The following is a 25,975-nucleotide window of genomic DNA, read 5'->3' on the forward strand; positions in this document are numbered from 1 at the left end:
CTGTGTCTCTTGCTCTGTTCCCTATACCTCCCTGCTCCATGGTGGGTCGGGCAAGGTGGCAGGTGACACTGAAGGACATCAGCCTGGGTGTCCAGCTGGGCTGGTCCATGGGTGTCTGTGGGATCCTGGCTGCTTTTGTTGACCTGGGTTTGACCTGCTGCCCCCTGACCCCCAGCTTTCCCTCTCCTGGGTTCTGGACTGGCCTCTGAATTCCTTCCATTCATGATGCCTCCTCCACGTTCACCTTGCTCTTCCCCCAGGTGCAAACACTGGCCCCCGGGACCACAGGCCTGGGGTGGAAGCAGAATGCTAGGGAGAAGCCCGTCCAACCTCTTAGAACAGTATCAATCAACTCTGATGGTTGCCATTAGACTTCTAAGAAGACTGTTTTTTGGGTTTTTTTTTTGTTTGTTTTTTGTCTTTTTAGGGCCACACCTGCAGCATATGGAAGTTCCCAGGCTAGGAGTTGAATTGGAGCTGCAGCTGCTGGCCTACACCACAGCCACAGCAACATGGGATCCAAGCCACGTCTGTGACCTACACTACAGCTCACGGAAACACCGGATCCTTAACCCACTGAGTGAGGCCAGGGATTGAAGTCGCATCCTCATGGATCCCAGTTGGGTTCTTAACCCTCTGAGCCACAACAGGAACTCCCTAAGAACACTTCTCAATAGACAAGGACATGGCACAGTGTTTCTCACTGTTTCCAGAGACTTTTGTTACAGCTTTACATGAGTGGCATGTGCTGCCAGTATTTCTGATTGGGGATTTCAGGCAAACAGGCTTGAAGGGCACTGCTCTAGAGCTGCCCTGTCCAAGGTGGCAGCCACTGCCTCGCTGAGCACTTGGAATGTGGCCAGTCCAGACCATGACAATAAAAGCATCCTGGGAGTTCCCATCCTGGCTCGGTGGAAATGAATCTGACTAGCATCCATGAGGACGCAGGTTCGATCCCTGGCCTCGCTCGGTGGGTTAAGGATCCAGTGTTGCTGTGAGCTGTGGTGTAGGTTGCAGATGCGGCTCAGATCCCATGTTGCTGCAGCTGTGGTGTAGGCTGGCAGCTACAGCTCCGATTCAACCCCTAACCTGGGAACTTCCATATGCTGCGGGTGCGGCCATAAAAAAAGACAAAAAAGACAAAAAATAAAAATAAGAAAGCATCCTGGATTTCAGAGTAGACACACTACATGTGGACCATCTCATCAAGAGCATTTATACTGATTACAGGCTGAAATCGCAATCTTTTGGATACGTGGTTAAGAAAAATAGATTATTAAAATGAATTTCATCTGTTTCTTTTTATTTGTTTCCTACGTGGCCACTAGAAGATGTAACATTACATATGTGGCTCACCTTATATGTCTAATGGGCAGCGTGGGTCTGGAGTGTTGAAACTTCTTTCCCATGTGTTTGATCAGCTGATCCTACTTATGCAACTGGAACTCATTCATTCATTCATTCATTCACTCCCTCATTCTTCATAAGAGGAACATCCCCAGAGCACTGGGAGCTCGACGTGAGTGGGGAGGAAGGTATATAAATAGACAGCTGGAGTCCAGAGGTGCACAAGCACAGTGCCTGATTCTGACCTAACATCCATCCTGATGATAAGAGCAGACTCTCAGAAGGCTGGAGTCAGACAGAACCTCAGACACTGTGAATAATCCAGTGAAGAATCTGAAGCCCTGAAGTTTGCTTAAGTTCACCAAGCGTGTAGGTGGCAGGGCTGGGACTAAGACTCAGACTGCCTGCCTCGCAGTCCTCGACTTCTTACCGCCTGGGCTGTGGGTGTGGCCACTTGGTCCACCAGCGAAAGCCAGGGCTCAGGACTGACCCTGTCTGCTCTGGGACTTGACATCAAATGTGGACTTTTGCCTTTCTGCCTATGGGACCTGCAGCCCAACAGGGCCGAAGATCATAAGTCATCCCATGGTTCTTTTAAGGACAGCATTCAAAATGCCGAGTGTCTCCCTCCCAGAGTTCCACAGGCCCTTGGAAACCTCTGGCTGCTCTGGGCAGTGAAATAATTGGGTCAAATAGCACACACCCATGATAAACGGAAGGTTTGTGTCATCCAGGGCTTGTTAACTCCTCAGAATGAGTGGCCTTTGTCTAGTTGGCCCAGGGAGACCACAAACCAACACATCAGCCAATTAGTACAAAGGACTGGCGGCCTATTTGAGATCTAAGGGAACCACTGAGAGCTGACCATGACAGGGGAGGAGGAGGAAGACTGTCACGTGGCTTAACTGCCAGCTGGCACGAGGCAATGTTCAAGTCCACCCTGGACCCCCAACCTCAGGGTACCCCAGGAAGCTTGCAGGGATTGGAGAAGGGAGGCAGCGATGTCCCGAATGTGAGTGGGGCTGAGACAAGGTGGGAACAAGGGTGAAGCCCACATCTGACAATGAGAAGACATGGGTTTCAGTCTGTTCTCTGCCACTAACTAGTGTTGGGACCCCAGGCTGGCTGTCCGGAGCCTCGGGTTCCTCATCTGTTGGGCCAGTTGACCTCTGAGCTCCTCTCTGGCAGCGCCATCTATGAGTCCAAGACTCTCTTTTGGGTCCACGGAGCTATTAGTTCCTCCAGGCTGTGCTCGGTGACCTCACCGCATTCCTTTCTGTGGGGCGATGGCCCTATTCCTGACAGTATGGAAACCTCCTCTCCCCACAGGATAGGATTCCCGGCCCTCGTCTGCAGCCCCCTCTCCTTCCTCCTTGAGCCGCCCCACCCCCACCCCACCCCCCTGAAATGGCAGCACCTGTTCTACAGCAGCCTCCTTGGGGGTCAACACTGCAAAGATTCCAGGAGCTGACTGGTTTCTCTTGCTCAACACACAGTCCTCCGCAGGGGAGGGCTGGACACTCACTGGGCTGCCAAGTCTGTCTGGGGTGAAAACCCCACCCTCTGCAGGACCAGGGCTGGCAGAGATCAGTGGTCTTCACTGGGGTTGGGAAAGGAAGCTCTCCGCTGTGCTGTCATGCCGGGTTTACAACATTCCTCTCAAAGGGGTGACCTGCTTGAAAGCCGCCTACGCTTTTGTTCTTTGCTCAAATGGTAGATTTGTTTGGGACCCTTCATAAAAACTAGACCCCTTTTTTTGTTAGCATCTCATGCTATCAGGATAAGGGCCTCCTGATCCTGGTCTCTGGTGGCAGGGAGAGAGTGCCTGCAGTGCCAACCAGGTGGAAAGTCAGATGACATTTAGGATCCTTTGTGCCCAGGGTGGTCCACGCCTGATGAATTCTCAGGTCTTCTGGAGCAAGGGCCTGGACATCCCAACTTTCTCAGTGGGGTGGTGGGGAGCCCTGGGCTGGGAGCTGGGAGGCCTCCGTTAGTGTTCACTGGCTGCTAATGCATTGTCTCATCTTGGGCATTTACTCCCTTCTCCGGCCCCAGCTTCCAAATCCGTGAAGTGGGACTCGATGTCCCTAAAGCCCTTCCAGCTCTACTGCCTGGGGAGAGGCCTGGTTTTCTAACAGAGCCGCAGCTACTGGAGGGAGGAGGCCAAGCAAGAAGAGCCTGCAAAGCACAAGACTGGCCAGCTCGGGCTGGGCTCCCCCGTGGGACACTTTCTGTGACCAGAGGCCCTGGAGCATCCTCCCCACACCTTACCTTGCCCCAGCCGGGAGCCTGTGATGGCCTCTTTGGCACTCCCGAAGCCCAGTTCTCTGCAGACCACGCTGGCAGACACCAGGTCCCACTTGTCGTCGCAGACGGTACCCCACTCTCCGTTCTTGAGCACCTCCACGCGGCCCTCCCCGACGTTGGCCCCGCCTCTCAACCGCACCAGGGGTTGCTGAGGAGACACACAGTCCTGCTGAGCAGAAGCTGATGCAGTGGCAGCCCACTCCCCTCGCTTTCCGACCACCCCTGACTCCCAACCCAGGCGCCAGGCTGGGAGCTGACCATGCTTGATTTGCGTGTGCGCCTGTGGTGGGGGTGGAGCAGCTGGAGGGGGGTTGGCGCGCAGGCTCACTTTGCCTGGCTGGCTCTGCTGTGAGCTCCCTGTACAGCCTAACTGTGAGCTTTGGTCCTGGACCACGGGGAAGCCTGTCACCCCACCCTATACCCCCTCGAGGACCTTACCACCAGCACACCCCTCTACCTCTCACTTCAGAACCTCAAGCTTCAGAGCTACAGAAAGAAGCTGCTACCCCCAAAGTCTGAAGATTCCAAATAGATCATAATTTTATCACGCCTGAACGGAAAGCTGTGGTCTAGGCCAGGAGGTGTGGGAGGGGACCCCAGGGCACTAAAGGGACCATGCTGCAAGGATGCTATTTCGATAGAGGGCGGGGCCTCACCGAGATGGCCATGACTTGGGGATGGGTCCTCCGAAAGGGGATGGGGAGCCCCCTGTGGGTTCCATCTGTCTTGGAGCTGGGCCCAGTCGCCACCCCTGCCACCCCTGACTCTACTCCAAGTCCAAATCAGCCCAGCTCTTCAGAAGATGCAGCCACCAGATAGGCAGAGACAGTGGGCTGTTATAGTTTAATTAGCCCTAACTGCTCACTGACAGCCCAGAAGCCTTAATCATCTAGCATCTTATTCCCACTGGATCATGCCTTCTCAGATAGGAGAATGGTCATTTGACTCCATCTGCCCACGTATCCTGTTTTGCATCAGTTTCTCTCTCTCTCTCTCTCTCTCTCTCATGTGTGTGTGTGTGTGTGTGTGTGTGTGTGTGTGTGGAGGTAGGGAAATCAGAAGCCTGCGAGGCTCTGCGCTATTGCTGATGCCATCTGATTCAACACAGAGGGAGTAAGAGTGATGGGGCAGCCTTTCCATGTGCTGGATCAGACCAGAGTCATTGTTCTGCTCTGGCCTGTGCAGTCCTCAGCTCCGGACTCCTTTCATCCTCCCCACCAACAGCCCGGGCCAAGCAGGCCTGGTTGGAGGTGGTGCTTTTCAAGCACTAACACACACCAGCCCCCTTGAAGGCCCAGGCACGAGCAAGAACCTCTGTCTCCATCCTCCAGCTGAGGTCCCCTCCCAACTACACTTCTCTCCCCCAGGACTGTGCCTTGTGGCTGCCACGGCAGGGTGGGGGTGCTGTGACAGCACCCAGATTTACAGACTTCAGGGACTGACCCTGATGCCAGGGGGTCTTCTGAAAAGGGAGGCATGCAAAAACCCCTCTGGCTTCAGGAAGCTTTATTCCAACTTTAGAAAACATGACAAATACCATTGCTGGCCCCAGCCCCTGACTGCAGAAGCACTGTGACTTCTCCCTTCCCCCACTGCTCTTCCCCTCGTGACTCAAGCTTAAGAGAGGCAGAGTCCAAGTACCCTCACCCCATCTGGCAGAGGCCAGGCAGAGTCAGCTGGCTGTGGTGGAACAAAAGAAACCAGGGGAAAATGTGATGTAAGGCCCTCCTGCTATATATATTTTTTTAATTGGTTCAGTATGAACTTGATTCCTTTGCTTTGCACCACACAGTAAGAATTCCAAAACAGTAGGACCTGGTATTCTGGATGACACACGAGGAAAGCTCAGAGGTGCGGACTGAGGCTCTAGGAAGGACGGGGTAAAGTCACGTGGCCAGGAGGAGCAGGGAGAGAGGGACTGCAGGGGGTGGCACTGTCCAGGCATGCCTGTGCGGCCTGGCTGCACAGTGTGATGTGTGGTGGGGTGTGTGTGCTTTGCAGGGCCCGGTGGGGACAGAAGGGGGCAGGGCAGGGTGCTGACTGGAAGTACCAGGAAGACACTGCAAAGAGTTCCCGCACCCTCTGGCTGACGCCTGGGTTTGCTGCATTCACCTCACTCCTTCGGTTTAGGGCTTTTTCTCTTGTCCAAATACACTACCCCAGCCTGGGAGGGAGCACCCAGTGTGGTTTATCGGTTCCTGCCCTGGTTTCCTGTTTCCACTGGATGAGCGTTATCACCCCCTGCCCGAGAGCAGAGCTGGATGTTGATGGAGAGGAGAGATTGGAGAGGGTAGAGGGGAAAGATGGGGGAGAGGCCAGAGGGGAGCGGGGACAGGAGGTGCAGAAGGAGGCTGTCTCGGCTTGGAGAGGGGCTGCTACTCCCTGCCCCACCTGGACCCGCCTGCTACCCCATCTGCCCCTGTCCGTCAGGGCTCTCTCCTTCCTCTTACCCCGGATGGGATCAGGGCTGACTTGAAGTTTGTCCCAGCCCCGGGGACCAATTCCCAAGAAACCAGGCTTTATCTGGCACAGGGAATCATTTCCTAATAAAACAATCCGCTATCTCTCCCGCCTGTCCCTCTGCTCTTCCCAAGTGCTAGTCCCACCTACCGGCCCGAGTTAGCAGTTTCCAGAGCATGCAAATCCCAGAGACCTTTGGTGGATATATGAAAAAAGGGCGGTAGGAAAAAAGAAAAGCCTCTTAATGGTTTTCAAGGGAAGACAGAATAGTGCACTTTCTCTTTTTTCCGCGGATGCTTGGTCAAGCCTGCTGTGGTTGGAATAGTTCGCTTGTCCTGAGAAATGAGCCAGCTGAAAGGGGGATGACAATTCTCTTGAGCAGATGTACGTCTCTTGAACATACCCACATGCACCCACGTGCTGGGTCACAAAAACAACGTGATCACGGTAAAGACAACACAGACATGGTGATGGCCTGTTTCCATTTACTTTCTCGGTGAAAGCTTTTAAAAATTGTTTTCCTTCTGGAGTTCCCGTCGTGGTGCAGCGGAAACAAATCTGACTAGGAACCACAAGGTTGCGGGTTTGATCCCTGGCCTCGCTTAGTGGGTTTAGCATTGGTGTTGCCACGACTGTGGTGTAGGTCACAGACGCAGCTCAGATTTGGCATGGCTGTGGCTGTGGCATAGGCCAGCAGCAAGAGCTACGATTAGACCCCTAGCCTGGGAACCTCCATATGCCATGGGTGTGGCTCTAAAAAGGATAAAAAGAAAAAAAAAATTGTTATCCTTCCTGTTGCAGAATAAACCAAGACCTGTTTGCAACCTTTGTAGCTGATTTCTTGTGCTCTTGAGGTTTGGATTGTGCTTCCAAAGGCCCCAGGATAACCGATTCCTATGGGAACTGAGCAGATGCCCCAGGTCCAGCCCCCCTCCCCCACCTTTCATGCCAGTCTGCAGATGCTGTGCAGAGCCTGTGATGGTCAGTAATGAGGCATGTCCCTCTCTCAGGCATCTGTCCTCCACAGAGGGGACTCTGGTCTCGGAGTAGAGCAGCAGTGCTGCAGGACAGGTGGGGCACCAATTTGGGGCAGAGGGCCCAGCTGCTTGTCACATCCTACTGATAGCATATACTGGTGAGGCTGGCCCTGACAAGTGTTCTCTGCCTTCTGCCCTCTAGAAAAGTAGTCTGAGTTGGGGCGGGCTTTCTCTGCTCTCTCTTGGGGATCCCTCTCTGTTCCCTTCACCACCAGTCCAGCCCTCAGGTGCCAAGTGGCCAAAGCTCCTGCCCCATCCTCACCTCCGGCTTGTAGGCTTTCCGGAACCTCGAGGGTCCATCAGCACTGAAGACCTGGCCAGGCACACAGCTCACCACAGCTGGCAACCCATTCTCACAGGTGACGTTCTTAACGGGGTCCAGCGACACTTGAGGGCCCAGCTTGCAGCTGGAGATGTGGGCCTCTGTGCCTGTGCAGTCCATGGAGAACGGCCAGTAGCGCTGCTTCTTGCGGGCGGCAAACATCCTGCAGAAGGTGAGACGGGGCAGGTGACCAAGATATCAGGGTGCCCGCCCCTCCCTCCAGCTGGGCACTGGACCTTGCCCAGGCTGGCCACTGTGCTGGCTGCTGCAGATCGGTGGTGGAACCAGATGGACACGGTCCCTGCTCTGGGAGCTCAGTCCTGCTCCAGACAGGGCTTGCAGGTGCCTGTGTAAGCACTCCCTGAGTCCTCGGTCATGCAGGGCCTGAGCTGAGCACTGGGAAGCAGGACCCAGAAGGATGGCTTGACCTACTACCCCAGGAGGCTCACATTCTAGGAGACAAGGGACTAACTCCACACACAGTGAGATGATACTAAAGCCTCTAAGTACAAAATGCAAAAGGGATCTAAAACAGACAAACACAAGGGCATACTACTCAGCCATAAAAAAAAAATGAAATAATGCCACTGGCAGCAACATGGATGGGCCGAGAGATGATCATACTAAGTGAAGTAAGTCAAAGAGAGAAAGACAAATATCATATGGTATCACCTACATGTGGGATCTAAAAAATGATACAAGTGAACTTATTTATGAAACAGAAACACACTAACAGATATAGAAAACAAACTTACGGCTACCAAAAGGGAAAGGGGGGAGGGATAATTAGAAGTTTGGGATTAGCAGATACACAGCACTATATATAAAATAAACAACAAGTCCTACTGTAGAGCACAGGGAACTACACACAATATCTTGCAGGTTTGTATCTTTCTAATACCTACAATGGAAAAGAATGGGAAAAGAATATAGATAATACATAACTAAATATATATATAAAAGAACATATAGATATAGGAGTTCCCGTTGTGGCTCAGCGGGTTAAGAACCCAACTAGTATCCATGAGGATGCAGGTTGGATCCCTGGCCTCGATAGTGGGTTAAGGATTGGTGTTACTGTGGCTGTGGTGTTGGAAGGCAGCTGCAGCTCTAATTTGACCTCCTAGTCTGGGAACTTCCATATGTTGCAGGTGCGGCCCTAAAAAGCAAAGCAAAAAAAAAAAAAAAAAAAAAAAAAAAAAAAAAACTGTACTGGTTAAAGGAACAAAAGAAGGATAGGAGAAGGGAGGGAGCCAATGGCTGCAGTGATGACAGAAGAGTAGGTTTGAATTGGGCCTCCTTTTTTTTTTTTTTTTTTGTCGTTTTAGGGCCGCACCCATGGTATATGGAGGTTCCCAGGCTAGGGGTTGAATCAGAGCTACACAGCTGCCAGCCTACACCACAGCTACAGCCACAGCAACGCGGGATCTGAGCCACATCTGCAACCTACACCACGGCTCATGTCAATGCCAGATCCTTAACCCACTGAGTGAGGCCTGGGATCGAACCTGCATCCTCATGGATGCTAGTGAGATTCATTTCTGCTGAACCTTGATGGGAACTCCTGAACTGAGCCTTGAATGATGGTGGGATTTGAAAAGGAGGAGGCTGGGAAGGGCCCCCATCCTCTCATCTTTGGGGGTCTGTGAGCTAGTCCCTGCTTGGCAGAACCCAGTGAGATGCGGGGAGAGCCAGACAGCATCATTGCCAGTGGTGCAGAGGTAGGCCACCCAGGCCAGGCTGGCCCTGGACAGGCAGAATGGGTCCTGTCCCTGCTGGTCTAGGGGGCCTGGAAGTTTCTGCTTTGTCTATGAGTGAACAAGATGTGAACAAATAGGAAGAAACAACTCGGCAGATGCCACCAATATCTTTCCTTAACCCTAAATTGCTACTGGTAGTAATTCTGCTGTATCTGTGGCTGCAGTGACACAGAATGTTTGCAAAAAAGGGATTATCCTGGAAAATTCAGGGCGTGGGCTCAACATGGCTGCAGCCAGAACAGAGAACCACACGGGGCGAGGAGGGGGGGGTTGAATAATTCCAAGCGCCACTGCTCCTCCCCCACTTCCTGAGGGGCCCTTGCACTTGGAAACACAACCTCCAGCTTGTTCCCCATGACACCCTCCACGTCTGACTGAAGCACACCAGGGGGGGCACAGCTTGTTATGACACCCCCGCAATGAGGCGAGCCAACACACCCAGGGGACATCAGCTGCACAAGGAGTGGTCCGATCTCCGGGGCTGGAACAGCTTCTAACTCCCAGCTTTCAGTGAACACGAGCCTCTCCCAGGCACAGATGCACTGAGCTCTAAGGACAGCGCGAAGCTCCCTCAGCAGACACGGGGCGGCTCCTCCTTCCCCAGACAGCCTGCTGCCCTCTTCCCTCAGCTCACAGGAACGTGCTGTGAGGCACCGGCCTCCACCACCAAGGCCCACCCTGCCCCCACCGCGATTCACTCCACAAGGCCCCTGGGTGTAGACAGGAGCCGCTGGGGAGGGTGTGTGGACAGCCCCCGCCAGGCTGCTGACTGGTGGGTGACCGAGTCACAGGACAGCCATGGCCAAGCGGGAAGCCTGCGTGAGAAAGCCGTGTCCAGGCTGGGTAACACTGCGCTGGACTGGGTCAAATGAAAATGAGAAGTCCCAAGCTAAGGGGGCAGCCAGACTTTTGAGGGATTCTGCCAGCTACTTGAGCATGTCGATTCCAATTACGCATTCTGGAACTTGGGAAATAACCACAGGATGGGTGTGGGGTCCCGCTGGGCCCCCTGTGAGACAGACCTGAGTTAAAACTCCCCTGATCCTGGATGTCATCCTCTGATGGGCCACAGTGTTGTTTGGGTCCCTGGGCTCAGGGTCCAGTGGCTCCCGAAAGCTCTGATTATTTCCTTTTCCCCAGAGTATGGTGGCCTTGATAAGATCGTAGGCCCCTTTGGGGAAGGCTGGGCAAATGAGTAACAGTATAAATTTTGGGCAGAGTGCCACCATCCCTCCTCAACGGGACCCAGCCTCCTCTTCATTCACGGGTTCTGAGTCTGTAAGCTGGCTCGTCCGGACACTGACTGAGGGGCCGTGATTCTCTTGTTTTTTTTTTTGTTTTCTTTTTAGGGCCATATCTGCGGCATATGGAAGCTCTCAGGATAGGGGTCGAATCAGAGCTGCAGCTGAAGCCTGCACCACAGCCACAGCAACACAGGATCTCAGCTGCATCTGTGACCTACACGCAGTTTGCAGCAATGCCAGGGAGGCCAGGGATCGAACCTGCATCCTCACTGACACTACGTCTGGCTCTCAGCCCACTGAGCCACAATGGGAACACCCAACTCTCTGCTTTTACCATTCGGGTTAGATCTTTGTTCTCTTGACCTAGAATTTTTCTGAATTCAGTGCACTTTCTTTTCTCTCTCTCTCTCTTTTTTTTCTTTTTTGCACTTTCTATTTCATTTCTACGAACCCTGCGATCCAGCCAAATGGATCCACTAGCCAACGCCACAGATCTGCAGGAGTCAGGCTATTCAGATCTGCTAGCTACTGGCTAGCCATGCCCACCTTACCTTGACGTTGAGTGCTGTCACTGGGCCCTTGCCACCCCCACCCCCATATCCAGTGACCCCCACTGCATTTGGTTTTCCCGACCTTCAGTGACGGCAGCTCCCTCTGTTAGGTCTGGCTTAACAGAGAAGAGGGATCAGGAGTGCTTAAGAATGCCATGGCACGCCTCACAAATGTATTCTCCCAAGTCATGGTAAAAAGTGTGTCTTCTGGACCCTCCCAGGGTGGGTGAGCAAGACTTAGATGACAAATTAATTCCATCATTCCAGTGTCCCCAAGCCTCTGAAGCCCCCTCTGCATGAAACCAAGGGGAATCCAGCATTTCCATTTCACGATGGTGAGCCCCTTTTGGACCCTGATTCAGCCAGCCCACTCAAGTCAGAGTTCTTCCTAACTCCCAGAGATGCCCTGGGGGCGGAGCAAAACAGAGGCAGGTCAGAAGGTGGAGGAAGCTGAGCAGAGAGCTCTCCCTGGGGCAGACCTGGGCTCCCCTGCAGCTCTGGCAGGAGTGCCTTTGTGACCCACCCCCCGCAACCACTGCACTGCCTTTCAGGCCTGAGCCCCTCCTGTGCAGCCTGGGAGCCTGGGCTGAGTGGCCTCTCCGAACCCCCTGTGGCCTGGGAGGCCCACTCTTGGCTAACAGCCTCCTCTCAACCCCTAACAGCACCACCAAGGCCAGAAACTCTTTCCAACGTGCCTTTCTCTTTGGGGGCCCGCGTGTCAGCTGCATCCCAGAGATTAGTACACAGAGACAAGCTGAGAAGCTGAGAAGGTTTTGCCTGTGCCCCGGTCCCTCTGTTCTATCTCCAGCGAGAGGGCTGGAGAAGGAGCTGGCTTCCAGTGTTTGTTAATCATCCGGCACCTCGGCTGACGGCACTACCCACCACCACCTTTGCTACCTTTCCAGTCTTAGGAGCCTTTTCCTGCCTGCATTTGAAAAAGCAAAGCCACAGACACAGAACTGAAGGAGCAAGGAGGGGTTTTCAAACCAGCATATGCTCCTGGATCGGGTTTATCTGCGATCTGAGATTCCTCCTCAAAAGCAGGAAAAGGGCTCGGTCTGCTTTCAAACGCCATCTGAACAAGCCACATGCTGCCTGGCCCTGGGCATGCCCGTCCTGCTCTGGTCAGGGCCCATGGCAGCCTTCCCACTCCCAGGGCTGGGCTCAGACCTGAGCCAGGCTGCGGGCTCCCGTGGGACCCACAGGTAGGAGGCCTGTCAGGGGAGGGGATCTGCTTTCCTTGGCTCCAATGGGAAGGAAAAGCTGAGAAGGTGTCTCCAGGGAAGGAGCTGACCTGCTGGCAGGAGTTCTCCAAACTTTTTAGAGGATGGGGACCACCCTGAGCCTCCCCTCATCCCTCCCTGTGCAAACAGGAAGGTCTAGGCCATGTCCGGTGGTGGCTGGGGTGGGAGTCACCACCACGCTCACCCACCCCGAGGGGGCAGCTTGGCTGCCAGCACACTTGCGGGGAACTGGGGGCTCCGACCGAAGGCGGCCAGGCCAAGCCCAGGGAGGGACACAGCCTGCACTGACCCCAGGGCGCTGGGGGGAGAGCTGGGGCTGGAACCCCTCCCTATCTCTTGGCTTGGAAGCTACGTCTCTAATTGGCTTGAAAGAAAGAGTTAGGGAGCCTAGACTCTTGAGGAGTGTAGACCCTGTCGCTGGAGACCCAGGCTTGGATCTGGATCTGCCACTTCCTGGTCCTATCTGCCCTCTCTGACTTCATTCCTCCAACTCTGTTTTTTTTTTTTTTTTTTTTTTGTCCTCTTTAGGGCTGCACCCATGCATACGGAGATTGGACCCTACAATAACGCCAGGTCCAGGCCACGTCTGCAACCTACACTACAGCTCACAGCAATGCTGGATCCTTAACCCACTGAGTGAGGCCAGGGATCGAACCCGCAACCTCATGGTTCCTAGTCGGATTCTGTTTCCACTGCGCCATGATGGGAACTCCCATTCCTCCAACTCTGAAATAGACCCCAGCTTCCTAGTGTCCTGAGGATTAAGTAACTAAGAACGGAGCTGGCACACAGTAAGCACTCAGTAAAGAGACAATCATTATTAGAGGGGACAGGAAGACCCCAGGAGTAGCCAATACATCCACCTGTCATGAGCTAAAACCCTTCACTGGACACCCCCCCTTCCACCTCCCAGGGAGATATTAAGTTTGGAGACCCTAACAGCATTGCAAGATTTACTCGGGCAGGAGTGTAACCAAATCGAATCCATCAATTTCTCAGTTTCCTGATGGTTGCTGCAAGTTCCAGATTTCTCAAAATGATCTTTTGTGGGGGGGCCCCACTGCAGAGCTCACCTGCAACAGGGCGGGGCCAAAGGCCCTCAGGCCCCACCCCCCAACCTCCGAAGCCTCCTTACTTGTACACTTTGGCGTTGTACGTCTTCTCCCCAGGGAAGCCAAACATGCCACAGACCACGCGGGAGTTCTTGGCCGTCCAGTGCTTGTCACAGATCTGCTTCCAGGTCTTGCCCTCCTTGACCTCCACGTAGCCCTCGGTCACCGGGGTGCGCTTGCGGTAGGCGGAGAGGATGGCTCGGATCCGGATGTCTTCCACCTGGATGTTCATGTTCTGGGAAGGAGGAGGCGTGGAAGGAGGGGGGGGGTCACCTTCCCAGTCTGGCCGTGGAGAGGTGACGGCAGGCTGGACACCCTGCTAGCCCGCCTCTCCCCTCAGGCCCCTGGGCGAGGTGGGGGAGGGGGGGAGCTCTGGGTCTTCCCGGCGAGCACACAGCACAAAGCCACAGTTGCTACCCTTTGTGCATGGGAGGTGGTGTGGCTGCAGGGACCAGAGGAGAGGGGGCAGGGGTGACCTGGACAACCAGAGATGCAGCTGACCTCAGCACTCCTCCCCTGAGTGGAGTGGGAAACAGCCGGGCAGCAGGTTCCACCTGCAGGATCTCAAAAGGAGAGCGGAAGAGAAAACACATTCCTTGAATTTCCTGTTTTGCAGTAAAAATCATTTGGATGTTTGCGTTTTACTCCCAAGCATACGTGTGCAGGCGTGGGAGTGAGTGTGTGTGTCTCTCCACTCATCTTTCTGGAAAACTGCAGTTTCAGGCAGATACGCCTTAGATACCTTGAAGCTGGTGGGGCCACCACGCACGCTACCTCATACCCCCAGGGGCATCTTGAGGTGCAAATCCCAGGAGAGGAGGGGTAGAGCTTGGAGAGAGGAGCAGGAAGGGGGGGGGGGGGACCCAGCCTGGCCAAGCAGAGAGGGGTGTCCTGGGGTCTGGGGGTGGCAGGGGAGGAATAGTCACAGTCTTTGGGCTGAATGCCTTGAGGCCCTTGGGAAGCTCCCTCCCCCCGCCACCCCATTTCTGTAGCAGTGAGTGAAAAGGCAGGACCCTGCTAGCTGACTGGAGGCTGGGGCTGGAGGGCAGGCTCCCACCTCCCTGCAGGGTGGCCTTCCCTCCCCCACCCAACCCTGAGCTGCTGTGTCCTGGCCCCAAGCACACTCCAGGCCCAGGGATTTGCCAAGACAGGGGGCCTCAAAAGGCCAAGCTGGATGGAGGAGCAGGGGTCTACCTGGGATTTGCGGTGATACCTTTTATGTTTTTCCAAGGCTCATGCCATCTGCCCCCTAACACTGTGGAAGCTCCAGGATCTCTCAACTTCCAGCCCTTCTTTTTATGCCGCTGCTGCCCAAGGGGGCCACCAGCAGCTCTCACAAGGCTCCCTAACTGAGTCCCTGCCTCCCTCTCCCCCTCCATCCATCTGCCACGGGGCCAGCCCCCAGAGGGCTCTTTCTAAAGCACAGCTAGGAGTTCCCATTGTGGCTCAGTGGAAATGAATCTGACCAGCATCCATGAGGCCGCAGGTTCGATCCCTGGCCTTGCTCAGTGGGTTAAGGATCCGGCCTTGCCGTGAGCTGTAGTGTCGGTCTCAGGTGCAGCTTGGATCTGACATTGCTGTGGCTGTGGTGTAGGCCAGCAGTTACAGCTCCAATTCAACTTCTAGCCTGGGAACCTTCTTATGCCATGGGTGCAGCCCTAAAAAGACCCAAAAAATAAATAAATAAATAAATAAAAACACAGCTAATCTTGCCCACCCACACCTCAGCCCCCTCGCTGTCCCCAGGCCCCAATCTATACTCGGATATGATGAATTATGACAGGACATTAATGGTGTGTGAGCCCCCATATGTGATTCACATGATTCTCTCACTTAATCCGCAAACAATAGAGTGAGGTCGGTACGGCTATTGTCATCTCCATTTTCCAGATAAGAAAACCAGTTGACACCAGTTCGCTCCCCAGCACCACACAGATGCAGGGAGCACTTAAGGTGCAGCATGAGATGCTCTCTGAGCCGGGCCAGGTCAGGCTAGACAAGGGTGCTGACAGAAAGGACCCAAACCCCTGTCCAGCCAGGATGCAAATGAGCTATGAGTTTGAACAGGACCATTATTTGGATGCCCAGGGATTCATGCCTCCTTGCCACTGGCTGCAGGGTGCAAAGCCAGGCGCTGCTTCCCCAGTCCTGCGAGGCAGTGGAAAGTATGTGGGCTGGGCGAGGTGGCATTTGGCCCTGGTTCCTTTCCATGCAGAGCGGAAGGAAAGCCGCCAGTGGCAGGATAAAGTTTGCCAGCCTGGATCCTGGATCCTTTTTAGCCCCCAAGACACCATGCCACCAGGACACATGGACAGGGGAGAGCAAGAAAGGGGCCTGAGGTCTAGACCGGCGTGTGGGCCAGCCCCCTCCTCCGTCTTCCCACCGGGAGGGAGGCTGGGCTGGAATTCCAGCACCCAACGCGTGATGCCCAGAAGGAAAGTTACTGCTGTGGCATCAGCCCTGCAGCTTCATGGGGCAGGCAGGCTAGGCCGACTTTATTAATTTCGCAGACCCTTCCCGGCCCCTCCCCTGCTCCTCCTGCGGGGCAGCAGACTCACTAAGGGGAGATGGGAGGCGAGAACCCAGTCAGAGGAAGACCTGGTGGGGAGCTCAGCAGACCCTTTGTCTTGATGCAGGACAGCGTGCCCTCAGCAGAAGTATGACTGGCAGGCAAGCCAGGTGGGCTCCTGGATGGAGGAAATGAGGCTCGAAGAAGGGAAAGCACTAGAATCTGTGTCTCTGTCCTTGCTCTCCCACCGACTCACTGAGTGTGTGTGTGTGTGTGTGTGTGTGTGTGTGTGTGTGTGCCCGAGTGTACCTCTGCATGTGTCTGTGTCTCTGTGGGAGTGCACTGCACATGTGTGTCCATGTGCAGGATGATGTGCACGTGACAGGGTTGTGTGTCCGTGCGAAGTGTGGAATGTGCCTCTTCATGTGTGTGCCTACGTGGTGGAGGAAGAGGGAGGGTTCCCTCCCAAAGCCCCGAGGGGGACGGTCAGGCGAGCTTCGTGTTTGTCATTCCTTCTCCTCTCTCCCTCTACAGAACCAAGTCCTTCCTGTTTTCTTGGGCTCATATCCACCTCATTCATTCATTCATTCATTCCATAAAATACGGTCTCTCCTCCATGGACCCTGCCAAGCTGCCTCCCTAAGCCACAACTCTAGGGCCCTGTCTTTTCTCTGAACCATAATGACTCTGAGGGCCCTCATTTATCAAACCCATGTCAGGCTCTGTGTTCAAAACTCCCAGAGTTCCCATCGTGGCTCAGTGGCTAACGAATCTGACTGGCATCCATGAGGACGCAGGTTCCATCCCTGGCCTCACTCAGTGTGTTAAGGATCTGGTGTTGCGCTGAGCTGTGGTGTAGGTCACAGATGTGGTTTGGATCCTGTGTTGCTGTGGCTGTGGCATAGGTCAGCAGCTACAACTTCGATTCGACCCCTAGCCTGGGAACCTCCATATGTCATGGGTGCGGCCCTAAAAGCAAACAAACAAATAAACAAAAAATCACAAAAAACCTTGATATCCATCCTCATCCTCAATTCCCATGACAACCGGTGGGAGGGCCTGTGAGGGGTCCTTGCCCTCTCCCCACCCCCACCCCCCTGCCCTGTGCATTGCTCAGTACTGAGCTAACTCCACACGGGGCAGGGCCTGGGGCTCAGCCTTCTGGGAGGTTCCTTCAGGTTTGCACATTCAAAGTCCGTCCACACTTCACCCCGCCTGGAGCAGCTGAGTCAGGCCAGAGTGTACGTGAGGGGAGAGAGAGCTGCTTTCCAGCTGCCCTTGGGCCCCAGCCAGGGGGCGGCAGGGAAGCCCTCTATGGCACACATTCAGGGCTCGCTGCTGGCTGAGAGCTCCCGGGGGCCGCTCTGAGACCTCTGTGTAGGAAAACATACACGTACACACAGAACTTCCCTCCTGACCTCATTGCTGTGGAATCCCTGCCATAACCGCAAATGTTAGGACTTTTTTTTTCCCCCCAGAAGTTCAACTTCAAAGGAGAAGATTGGAAACACTAAAACACATCCACATTTTTTCTCTTCTAACAAAAGTCTCTCTCTCTCTCCACTTGTGAGTTTTACATTAAGCCCAAGAGCCCAGAAGTCGATAATGCCTCTGGCCGGTTTTAAAAATTCAAATTAAAGTCTGAATGCTGGCCCTCTTGCCAGAGAGAACAATTCACCCCGCTCTCCAAAAGGCTTTCTTTCCTCCAAAGAGTTCACAGAACCTTCAGGACGGGTCCTACTCAAAACTCATCACATTCCCCAGGGAGGACTGGAACCTTGGGAGTGATTATCACCTGCTTCTGAAGGGGAGACTCAGGGTGCCTTGAGGCCATGACCTGCCCAGCTTTAACGAGTGGGCTGGTGGAAAGAAAGCCCAGTGAGGGAGCACCAGGGCTGATCTCCCAGTCTGGTGCTTAAATGACATACACAGCAGCTGTGCATGACTTGCAAATTCCGCAATGTGACAGTCTGGGGCTGTCGCCAATGAGGAAAAATCACCAGTTTTGAAAGTCTAGTTGGAGATTGCATCAGGGAGAGATACAGAGGGGGGTAAGGCAAGGAAGCAAGAGAGCCTAAGAAGGTCCTTCACAATTTGCCCCCAAGTCAGCACTGGGCTCATCCCTTCCCAGGGAGGCTCATTTGCAAGGGCCAGAGCTTAGCTGAACTTCCCTCCCTCTAGAAGTGGTTTGCTATCAGGGCTTCCCATGAGGGATGTCATCCTTGGAGTGGTGCTGGGTGGGGATCCTGCTGAGGATGGACCGGTCAGCCACCATCCCAACCACAAGCACCCCACCCCATGCCTTTTGCTCCCTCTCTCTTCCTTGCTCATAAGGCCCCTCTCCCCAGCAATGCTTTTCCTACCCTTCCTTCACTGTCCCATTCCCACTTCTATTGTCCAGGCAGGTGTGCAGTGAGAATCACGGAAGTAAGAGAAGGGCACTAGGATTCTGTCATTTCAGGGGGACCCTCCTCTCTCTGGCTGGCTGGCTGACCTAGTCCAGGTCACATCCCTCCAGCTGACTGCTGTGCATTCATGCGTCTGGATCAGAACTTCCTTGTTCTTCTGCTCCTGGTCAAGAGCTTTCCTGACTGGACCCACTTCATCCCCTCCTGCTCTTTTTCCAGCCATGAGCTTCCCTAACTGCCAGGCTGACATCACTCTTCTCATCCCAGCATCAAGCTGCCCCTACAATCCTTTTTTTTTTTTTTTTTGTCTTTTTTGGGCCACACCCACAGCATAGGGAGGTTCCCAGGCTAGGGGTCGAATCGGTGCTATAGCCGCTGGCCTACACCACAGCCACAGCCACACCAGATCTGCGCTGTGTCTACAACCTACACCACAGCTCATGGCAACCCCAGATCCTTAACCCATTGAGCAAGGCCAGGGATCAAACCTGTGTCCTTATGGATGCTGGTCAGATTCATTTCTGCTGAGCCATGACAGGAAGTCCCCCTACAATCCTTTTTTTTCCTCCTTCCTACCGATCAGAATGCTCCTGACCCTCAGGGACAATCTCATTCATTCATTCATTCATTCACTCAAAAAAATACCTATTGAGGGTGACAGCGTCCCAGGCACTGTGGGAGGCTGACACTGGTCAACCAGATGGGCAAGTCTCCTGCTGTCACTCATCCCCTCCTCCACGAGGCTCCCTCCCCCACATAGCTCACCCCCACAGATACGACTTTATGCCTCTAGCCTCTGCGTTTCCCTCAGTTCGTCCTTGCCTTACACTGCCTCCCTCGTGCTACCATTTCTCCTTCCACGGCTTTTTGCTGCCTCATCAGACTGTGAGCCTCCCAAAGGCAGACTTGTGCTTTATTCACTTTTGGATTCCCCGGACACGAGGCATAGTGGATCCTCACATATTTCTGAAAAAAACTAATAATCATTTAAAAAAATCCAATTACAGGAATTCGGCTGAACTAGAAATGCTGGGCTCTCAAGCCAAACATGTAATAAAGATTCCCTTTATTCTTTGTTTAAGGCAAGTAAACAGTGAGGCTTGCCTCTCTTCGTGGCATAAGCCCTACTTGTGCGACTTCGCCCTGGGCAAGATCTTCTGCACTTTCTCCACGTGTTCACTTGTCATCCAAGCTATTTAACAGCCCTCCTTTCCCCTTGCAAGCTGCAGCTAATACATAGTTAGCGAACTGAATGGAAAGCTGACCTGACCATCAGCACATGTTTAGATGGTTGATCCAAGTGGGTGTCATCTGTAAACAGCAGGAGGTACGCTGTTCCAGAAGAGTCCGGCGACACTGTAATTATCCCCTTTTGATGATCAAATCAGAACTTCGCAGCCTAAGAAGCTGCTGGGAACATTCTCTAGCCCCTGACTCTGTCTGCGCCAGATGGGGGCGGGTGGGGGAAGGGAAGCAGGAAGGCAGAGCAGGGCTTTCGGTTGCTCAGTTCTCTGTGATGGAGACCAGACCTGCAGAGGGGGCTGGGGTGGGAGTAGCCAAGGGCTGAGGTCATGCTGAGCCGCGGGAGGAAAAAGCCTGCAGTCCGTCTGGACCCTCCTCCAATAAATCAAGAGGTTTGCAAGGCTGCCGGAGAAGCGAATGCTCCGTGTTTCATTTTCCAACCTGAGAGCAGTGGGGTAGGTAACCGAGGCTGCTTCTCTGGCGAACAGTCAAGCCCTGCTGTCTGCAGGAACCTGGCAGGACACCTGCTCCAGCAACCGCTCCCTCTGGCCCAGCGGGGGTGCTGAGGCCACAGACCAGGCGAGTCCTGGGCCCGGCCAAACCATCCCCCATGCTCCCAAGGGAGGATACCTGGTGCTTCTCCTCCTAGCCTTCATCACCATGGTGACAAAGTAAAGCCTTGCGAGATCTACTTTCTCCACGACTGGGCAGCAGACTCCCGGAGGGCAAGACTGTCCTTTCACTTCATCAATCCCTTGATTCCCAGTGCCGAGCATAGGGTCTGGCGCGCAACCTATGTCCCGCGCAACGGGACAAACGAATGAACAGACCCAGCATCCAGCTGCCTTAGCAACAGCCTGAGTGGGATGGGGTTGGCGGGGGGGATCCCTTGGCGCTGACCCCTCCAGCATGGCTGAGCTGACTCAGACGAACCCTGGGCCTGTTGCCACCCCCGCCCCAGGTCACATCAGGAGACCACCTGCAGAACAGATCAGCCCACGCAGGGCACAGAGAGGCCTTCTCTGGCCCAGCTCAAGCCCCCACTTCTTCGGTACAGCCTCCCACTGATTTCTTCCCATTCACCACCTTCCCAAAGTGCCACATAATTTACCATCTGATCCACACCGTTCAAAGTTTGAGTACATACTGCACTCAGCTGTTTCATCTAAAACAAACTCTAATGCTACTTATTCATAGATTTCATCTAACAAGTAATATTATTTATTTCATCTCACAAACATTGACAATGGTATTTACAAGGGCATATATATATAAATAATATATAAAAATATATAATGTATAAATATACAAATAAATTATATATGTATATATTATTATATATACGTGTGTGTGTGCGTTTTTGCATGTACAGCACCCCGGCCAAGAATCAGGTTCCCGGCTCTGCCAGAATGCGCACAATTTCAAATAGTCTGTTCTGTTAGCTGCATAAATGCCCTTTTGCTTTTCAGATGCTGTGACCTATTTTTAGTTGGGAAAATAGGTCACCCTAGAACTACTTCTCTTATGCCCCTTGTGGTGGCTGGCGAGCCCGGGGCCACGTAGAGGCTCTCGATAAACAGAAGCATGGAATGTTAGCACTGGACAGAATCAAATACATCTTCTTGCCCAGGCACCCTGGCAGCTGGGAGAGAAAACCCAGGGGAGCCCCATGTTATCGCCCAGCTGGCCAGTTCGGCATATCTGGGGATCCAGACACTGTGGGCTCCCACCGTGGCCCTTTGCTCTCTTGCTCAAGGGTCCAGCACAAACCATTCACTTGCTACCATTTCTCCTCTGGCCACAGAGGAAAGCTGACCAGTTACCCTGTGGCCACTGGGGGAGGCAGGGCTATATTTAGCTTGGAGGGACCACCGCCTTCTAAAGTGCACAGAGATGAAAACAGACCCCCTTTCTGTCCTAAACCACCCAGTGTAACCAGCTGCACCTCCTCTCTGGTGGGGGTGGGTGGAAACTCCTGGACCTTTCGAGAGTTAATGACTCCCTTTCAGGCTCTGGGCCCTCCACCTCTCCGAGCCCCCAGATGCTGGGGAAGATAAGTCTGCTGCTGAGGGGGAAGCCTTGAAGCATTTGGCAGCTGACTGTGACTAATAAAAACCTGGACTCCTGGAATTCAAAAAATTCACAACAGCCTCTGTTCCTGTGGTTAAGAGGAGAAGAAAGAGCTGTTTCAGGTCTCAGGGCCCCTCCAGAAGGATGTGAGAGTGTGAGGGTGGGGGTGGGTACCAGATTCTCCCCATGCTGGAAGCAGCATCCTTCTCTCAGCTCTGCCCTCATCCTCCTGCTCCTGGCCCCTCCAGACCTCCTGGTGGCCTGTGTCACAAAGGAGAAACTGAGGCTCTGGGGCTACTTGGGGACAGGCAACCCCTCAATCTCACAGCCCAGCAATTTCTTTTTCTTTTTTTCTCCTTTTTTTTTTTTTTTTTTTTTGTCTTTTTAGTGCCGCACATGTGTGGCATATGGAGGTTCCCAGGCTAGGGGTCGAATTGGAGCTATAGCTGTTGGCCTACACCACAGCCACAGCCATGCCAGATCCAAGCCGCATATATGCAAGCTACAACCACAGCTCATGGCAACGCCGGATCCTTAACCCACTGAGCGAGGATACCAGTTGGGTTCATTATTGCTGAGCCACAACGGGAACTCCTGCCCTGGCACTTCTAATCAGTTTTGGAAGCTAACTGCTTTTGCAAAAGAGCCTCTTAAAAACAGGCAGGGAGGAAGGTGGAGGGAGAGGTGAAGAAAAGGAAAAGACCTGCACGTCCCCTGACCTACAGCACGTGGCCCCAGCCACGAGCCTTCCCGGGAGCACATGATTGAGCAATGTGCAAAACAGCCTGTGGAGAGAGGGCATCTGGATTTGTAATCTTTCCTTATCTAATGCTTTTTCCAACTTGTCTACCACCACAGACAGGAAACAAAGCCTCTCGATTTAAGAGGCTCTGAAATCCTGGGAGGTTTGGTTGGAGCTCTGTTTTCTAGGTTTAAAAAACGATCTATTCACTTGAAACCAACAGTATTTCACATTTTATTATTTGCTCCTGCTTCCCTCTTTTTTTTTTTTTTTTTTTTTTTTTTTTGCTTTTGCTTTTCAGGGCTGAACCCAAGGCATGTGGAGGTTCCCAGGTAGGGGTCAAATCAGAGCTGCAGCTGCCAGCCTACACCACAGCCACAGCAATGTGGGATCCAGGCCTCATCTGCAACCTACACCACAGCTTGAGGCAACGCTGGATTCTTAACCCACTGAGTGGGGCCAGGGATGAAACCCACAGCCTCATGCACACTAGTCAGGTTCATAAGCCACTGAGCCACAACGGGAACTCCCCTGCTTCCCTTTTTAAGGTTTTTGAGAAATGACCCAAGATCCATTTTCCTGTGGAAAAATCTGTTTCACAGTGAGATGTCCAGAGCCCCATGGAGGGTCGTCACTGGACACACAGTTGCAAATCTCAGGCTCCAGTGGGACCAGAACGCCTGCCTTCCACTCTGGGGTCTAAAAGGGGAGACCACAGAAAAGGGGAGAACCGGGACCCTGCTCAGATAATTTTCTGGATAAAATGAACCAAGGCTGGTGGTGAATCAGTGCTAAGAAAGTCTGCGAAGCACTTTTACAGCAATCATCTGATTTTCCCCCTTACAGAACGTTTAAAACTATCTTGTAAATGATGAGTGCGTGCCATGCCATTCTGATGGAGAAACCACCACCACTCTGGACTAGAGACTGTCACAGCTGGAAGGGACTGAATTCAACTCACTCATCTCAAAGAAAGTGGACTTGCTCTGGGCTCTGGCTGCTGGCCAAGGTAGCTCAGGGGCCCAACCTGCGAACTCTCCCTGGGTGGAAAGAGGAGCAGTTTTTCCCTCTTCTAGAAGGAATTCATGAACTGTCCAGGGGTCCCCTGAGGATGCTCCCCAAACAGATGTAGAAGGAGTCCACAGAAGCACAGTTAGCTCATCGAGTGAAATTCCATCACCCTGGCCCCAGTGTTTAGTGACTCACGCTCCTGGCATCCCAGAGTGGGATGAACTTGGTCTAGACTGATGTAGGTTTTTTTTATTTTTTTGGTCTTTTTGCCTTTTTCTAGGGCTGCTTCCCGAGGCATATGGAGGTTCCCAGGCTAGGCCTACGCCAGAGCCACAGCAATGCAGGATCCACAGCTCATGGCAACGCCGGATCCTTAACACATTGAGCAAGGCGGGGATCGAACCCACAACCTCGTGGTTCCTAGTCGGATTCTTTAATCACCGTGCCACAAGGGGAACTCCATAGACTGATGTAGTTTTCTTCCAGTCTCTGCTTGGGGAATTCCAGTGTGCTCCAGAAAAGGCACAAGCCTGTGAGGACCACCTTTAATGGTCTGTGACCTGTCCCCCAACTCCAGGAGTCCATGAGGGTGGATGTTCTATTACAGCCTGGCCACACCCTTGCAAAGTAGCTGGGGGAGAAGAGATGGGGTGTCTTCATCCATATGCATTAGCCTAATCATTTAAATTCAGAGAAGGCACAGCTTGACACTTCGCTCTTGGCCATTTGTAAAAATCTTATTCGTATTTTCTTTTTTTCCCCTTGTTTTTATTTTTTAAATGATTTTTATTTTTCCCATTATAGGTGGTTTACACCATTTTTTAATTTATAGGGGAATGGGGGCTTTCTCACTTTGATGTGAAAAAGTGAGGGTGAAAAGTCTGCCTTCAAGGCCAAATTCATGACAGGCCAGAGAAGAGGCAGTGAAAATCCAAGCATACACACTAGCTGGCTTTCCTTCTGTGTGTGTGTGTGTGTGTGTGTGTAACATGAATGACCTCAGTTCATATAACGATGGACACTGCCACATCCAGCCGGTGTGCAGCCCCTGCGTGGGCTGGCTGCGTGCATTTTCATAGATGCAGAGAGGCGAGAGATCTTAGAACTTGCTAATCTCCTCATCCTGCTTCCTTCCCATGTAGGAATCTGGCTTCCATATTCCTGGAATATGGAGGCCATCCAGCTCCTGCTTGAACTCCTGCAGTGACAGGGAGCTCATCACTAGCAGGGGAGCCCGGTCCCCAGTTTATAGAGTTTTGCACTGTGTTGAAACATGTAGCCTCATCACTCAACCTTTACAGAGTTTTCACACTGAGATGAAATCTGCATCCCATTCCCTCCTCAACCATCTTAGTTCTGGGAGTTAGAGTAAGTCAGAAGCACTCTTGTCCATGGAAGCATTTCAGTGTCTGAAGAGACTCAACATATCTCCTCATGCCCCTTCCCATATCACCTTTCCTGACACAATATCTTATTTCCTCTTATGATGTAGTTTCCAGACCTGCCTCTACCCGATCGTCCCTCCTCTGGGTGACCTAGTTAAGATGGCCCCAGAATGGAACTCTGTTCTTGGTCCAAAAGCAAAGAGTTTAGGGAAATAAGATTTCCCGGGATATCAGTTTATACTCACTTTTCTAGCAGCCATACCATACCTTTGGCTTATACTGAGCTTTGAATCACACAGCCCCCTGCAGGGATCTTTTTGATAGAATCAACGCTTTCAGTCATGTTCTCTGGGTTTCACTCTGCACCTGTTTTTGTTTTTGTTTTTTTCCCCCTCATGAACCTTGATATAGAAATGTATCCTGGAGCTCCCGTCGTGGCTCAATGGTTAATGAATCTGACTAGGAACCATGAGGTTGCGGGTTTGATCCCTGGCCTTGCTCAGTGGGTTAAGGAGCTGGTGTTGACGTGAGCTGTGGTGCAGGTTGCAGACACGGCTCGGATCCCGCGTTGCTGTGGCTGTAGAGTAGGCCAGTGGCTACAGCTCTGATTTGACCCCTAGCCTGGGAACCTCCATATGCCGCAGGAGCGGCCCAAGAAAATGGCAAAAAGACAGAAAAAAAAAAAAAAGAAGAAGAAGAAAGAATTGTATCCTCATTTCTTTTTTTTTTTTCTTTTTTTTGGGGGGGTGTGGGGAAGAGCACACAGAGAAGTAGTTTATTTAAGTCAGAAGCAAAGAAGTTATACACATCCTAAAGAGGAGTGTAGGTGTGGGTGTTCCCCTGAGTGAGGAGTGCGCCTGAGGGGTGATTTAAATCACTTATACAGGACAGTTCTTCCAGGCCTTTGTTTACCTTTAGCCAATCATCTCATTTTAATTCTCACACCTGACTGGACAGAGGACCCTCCCTGACATGCATGCGTTTCTTTTGGCAAAGATGGATTCCAGAGCAAAGGGTGCCGGGAAGGGATCAGGACTTATGATGCCCTGGCACCATATCTTCATTTCTAATACGTTCCACTGTGGGTCTATTATTTCACCCTCGTGTGGTTTTTCTGAATCTCACTCCGTAATGTTATATTTCAGCAATCCCTCCTAGTTTTGTTATCTCCTATAAATGTGGTCGGTATATATTTTAACCCCCATGCAAACTTCTGATACATGG

General features: G+C 52.8%; 1 protein-coding gene across 2 annotated transcripts in view; it reads right to left on the bottom strand.

Moving 5' to 3' along the window:
• Nucleotides 1-25,975, bottom strand: part of LOXL2 (lysyl oxidase like 2) — a 104,839-nt gene that overhangs the window by 34,000 nt on the left and 44,864 nt on the right. For both annotated transcript variants that reach the window (XM_021074114.1, XM_021074115.1), the window contains 3 exons: nt 13,408-13,619; nt 7,414-7,636; nt 3,619-3,802 (listed from right to left, as the gene is read on the bottom strand). In XM_021074114.1, the coding sequence (XP_020929773.1) occupies nt 3,619-3,802; nt 7,414-7,636; nt 13,408-13,619 (619 nt within the window). The remainder of the gene's footprint in view (nt 1-3,618; nt 3,803-7,413; nt 7,637-13,407; nt 13,620-25,975) is intronic.

Source organism: Sus scrofa, chromosome 14 (genome assembly GCF_000003025.6).
Source record: "Sus scrofa isolate TJ Tabasco breed Duroc chromosome 14, Sscrofa11.1, whole genome shotgun sequence".
Lineage (NCBI taxonomy): Eukaryota > Metazoa > Chordata > Mammalia > Artiodactyla > Suidae > Sus > Sus scrofa.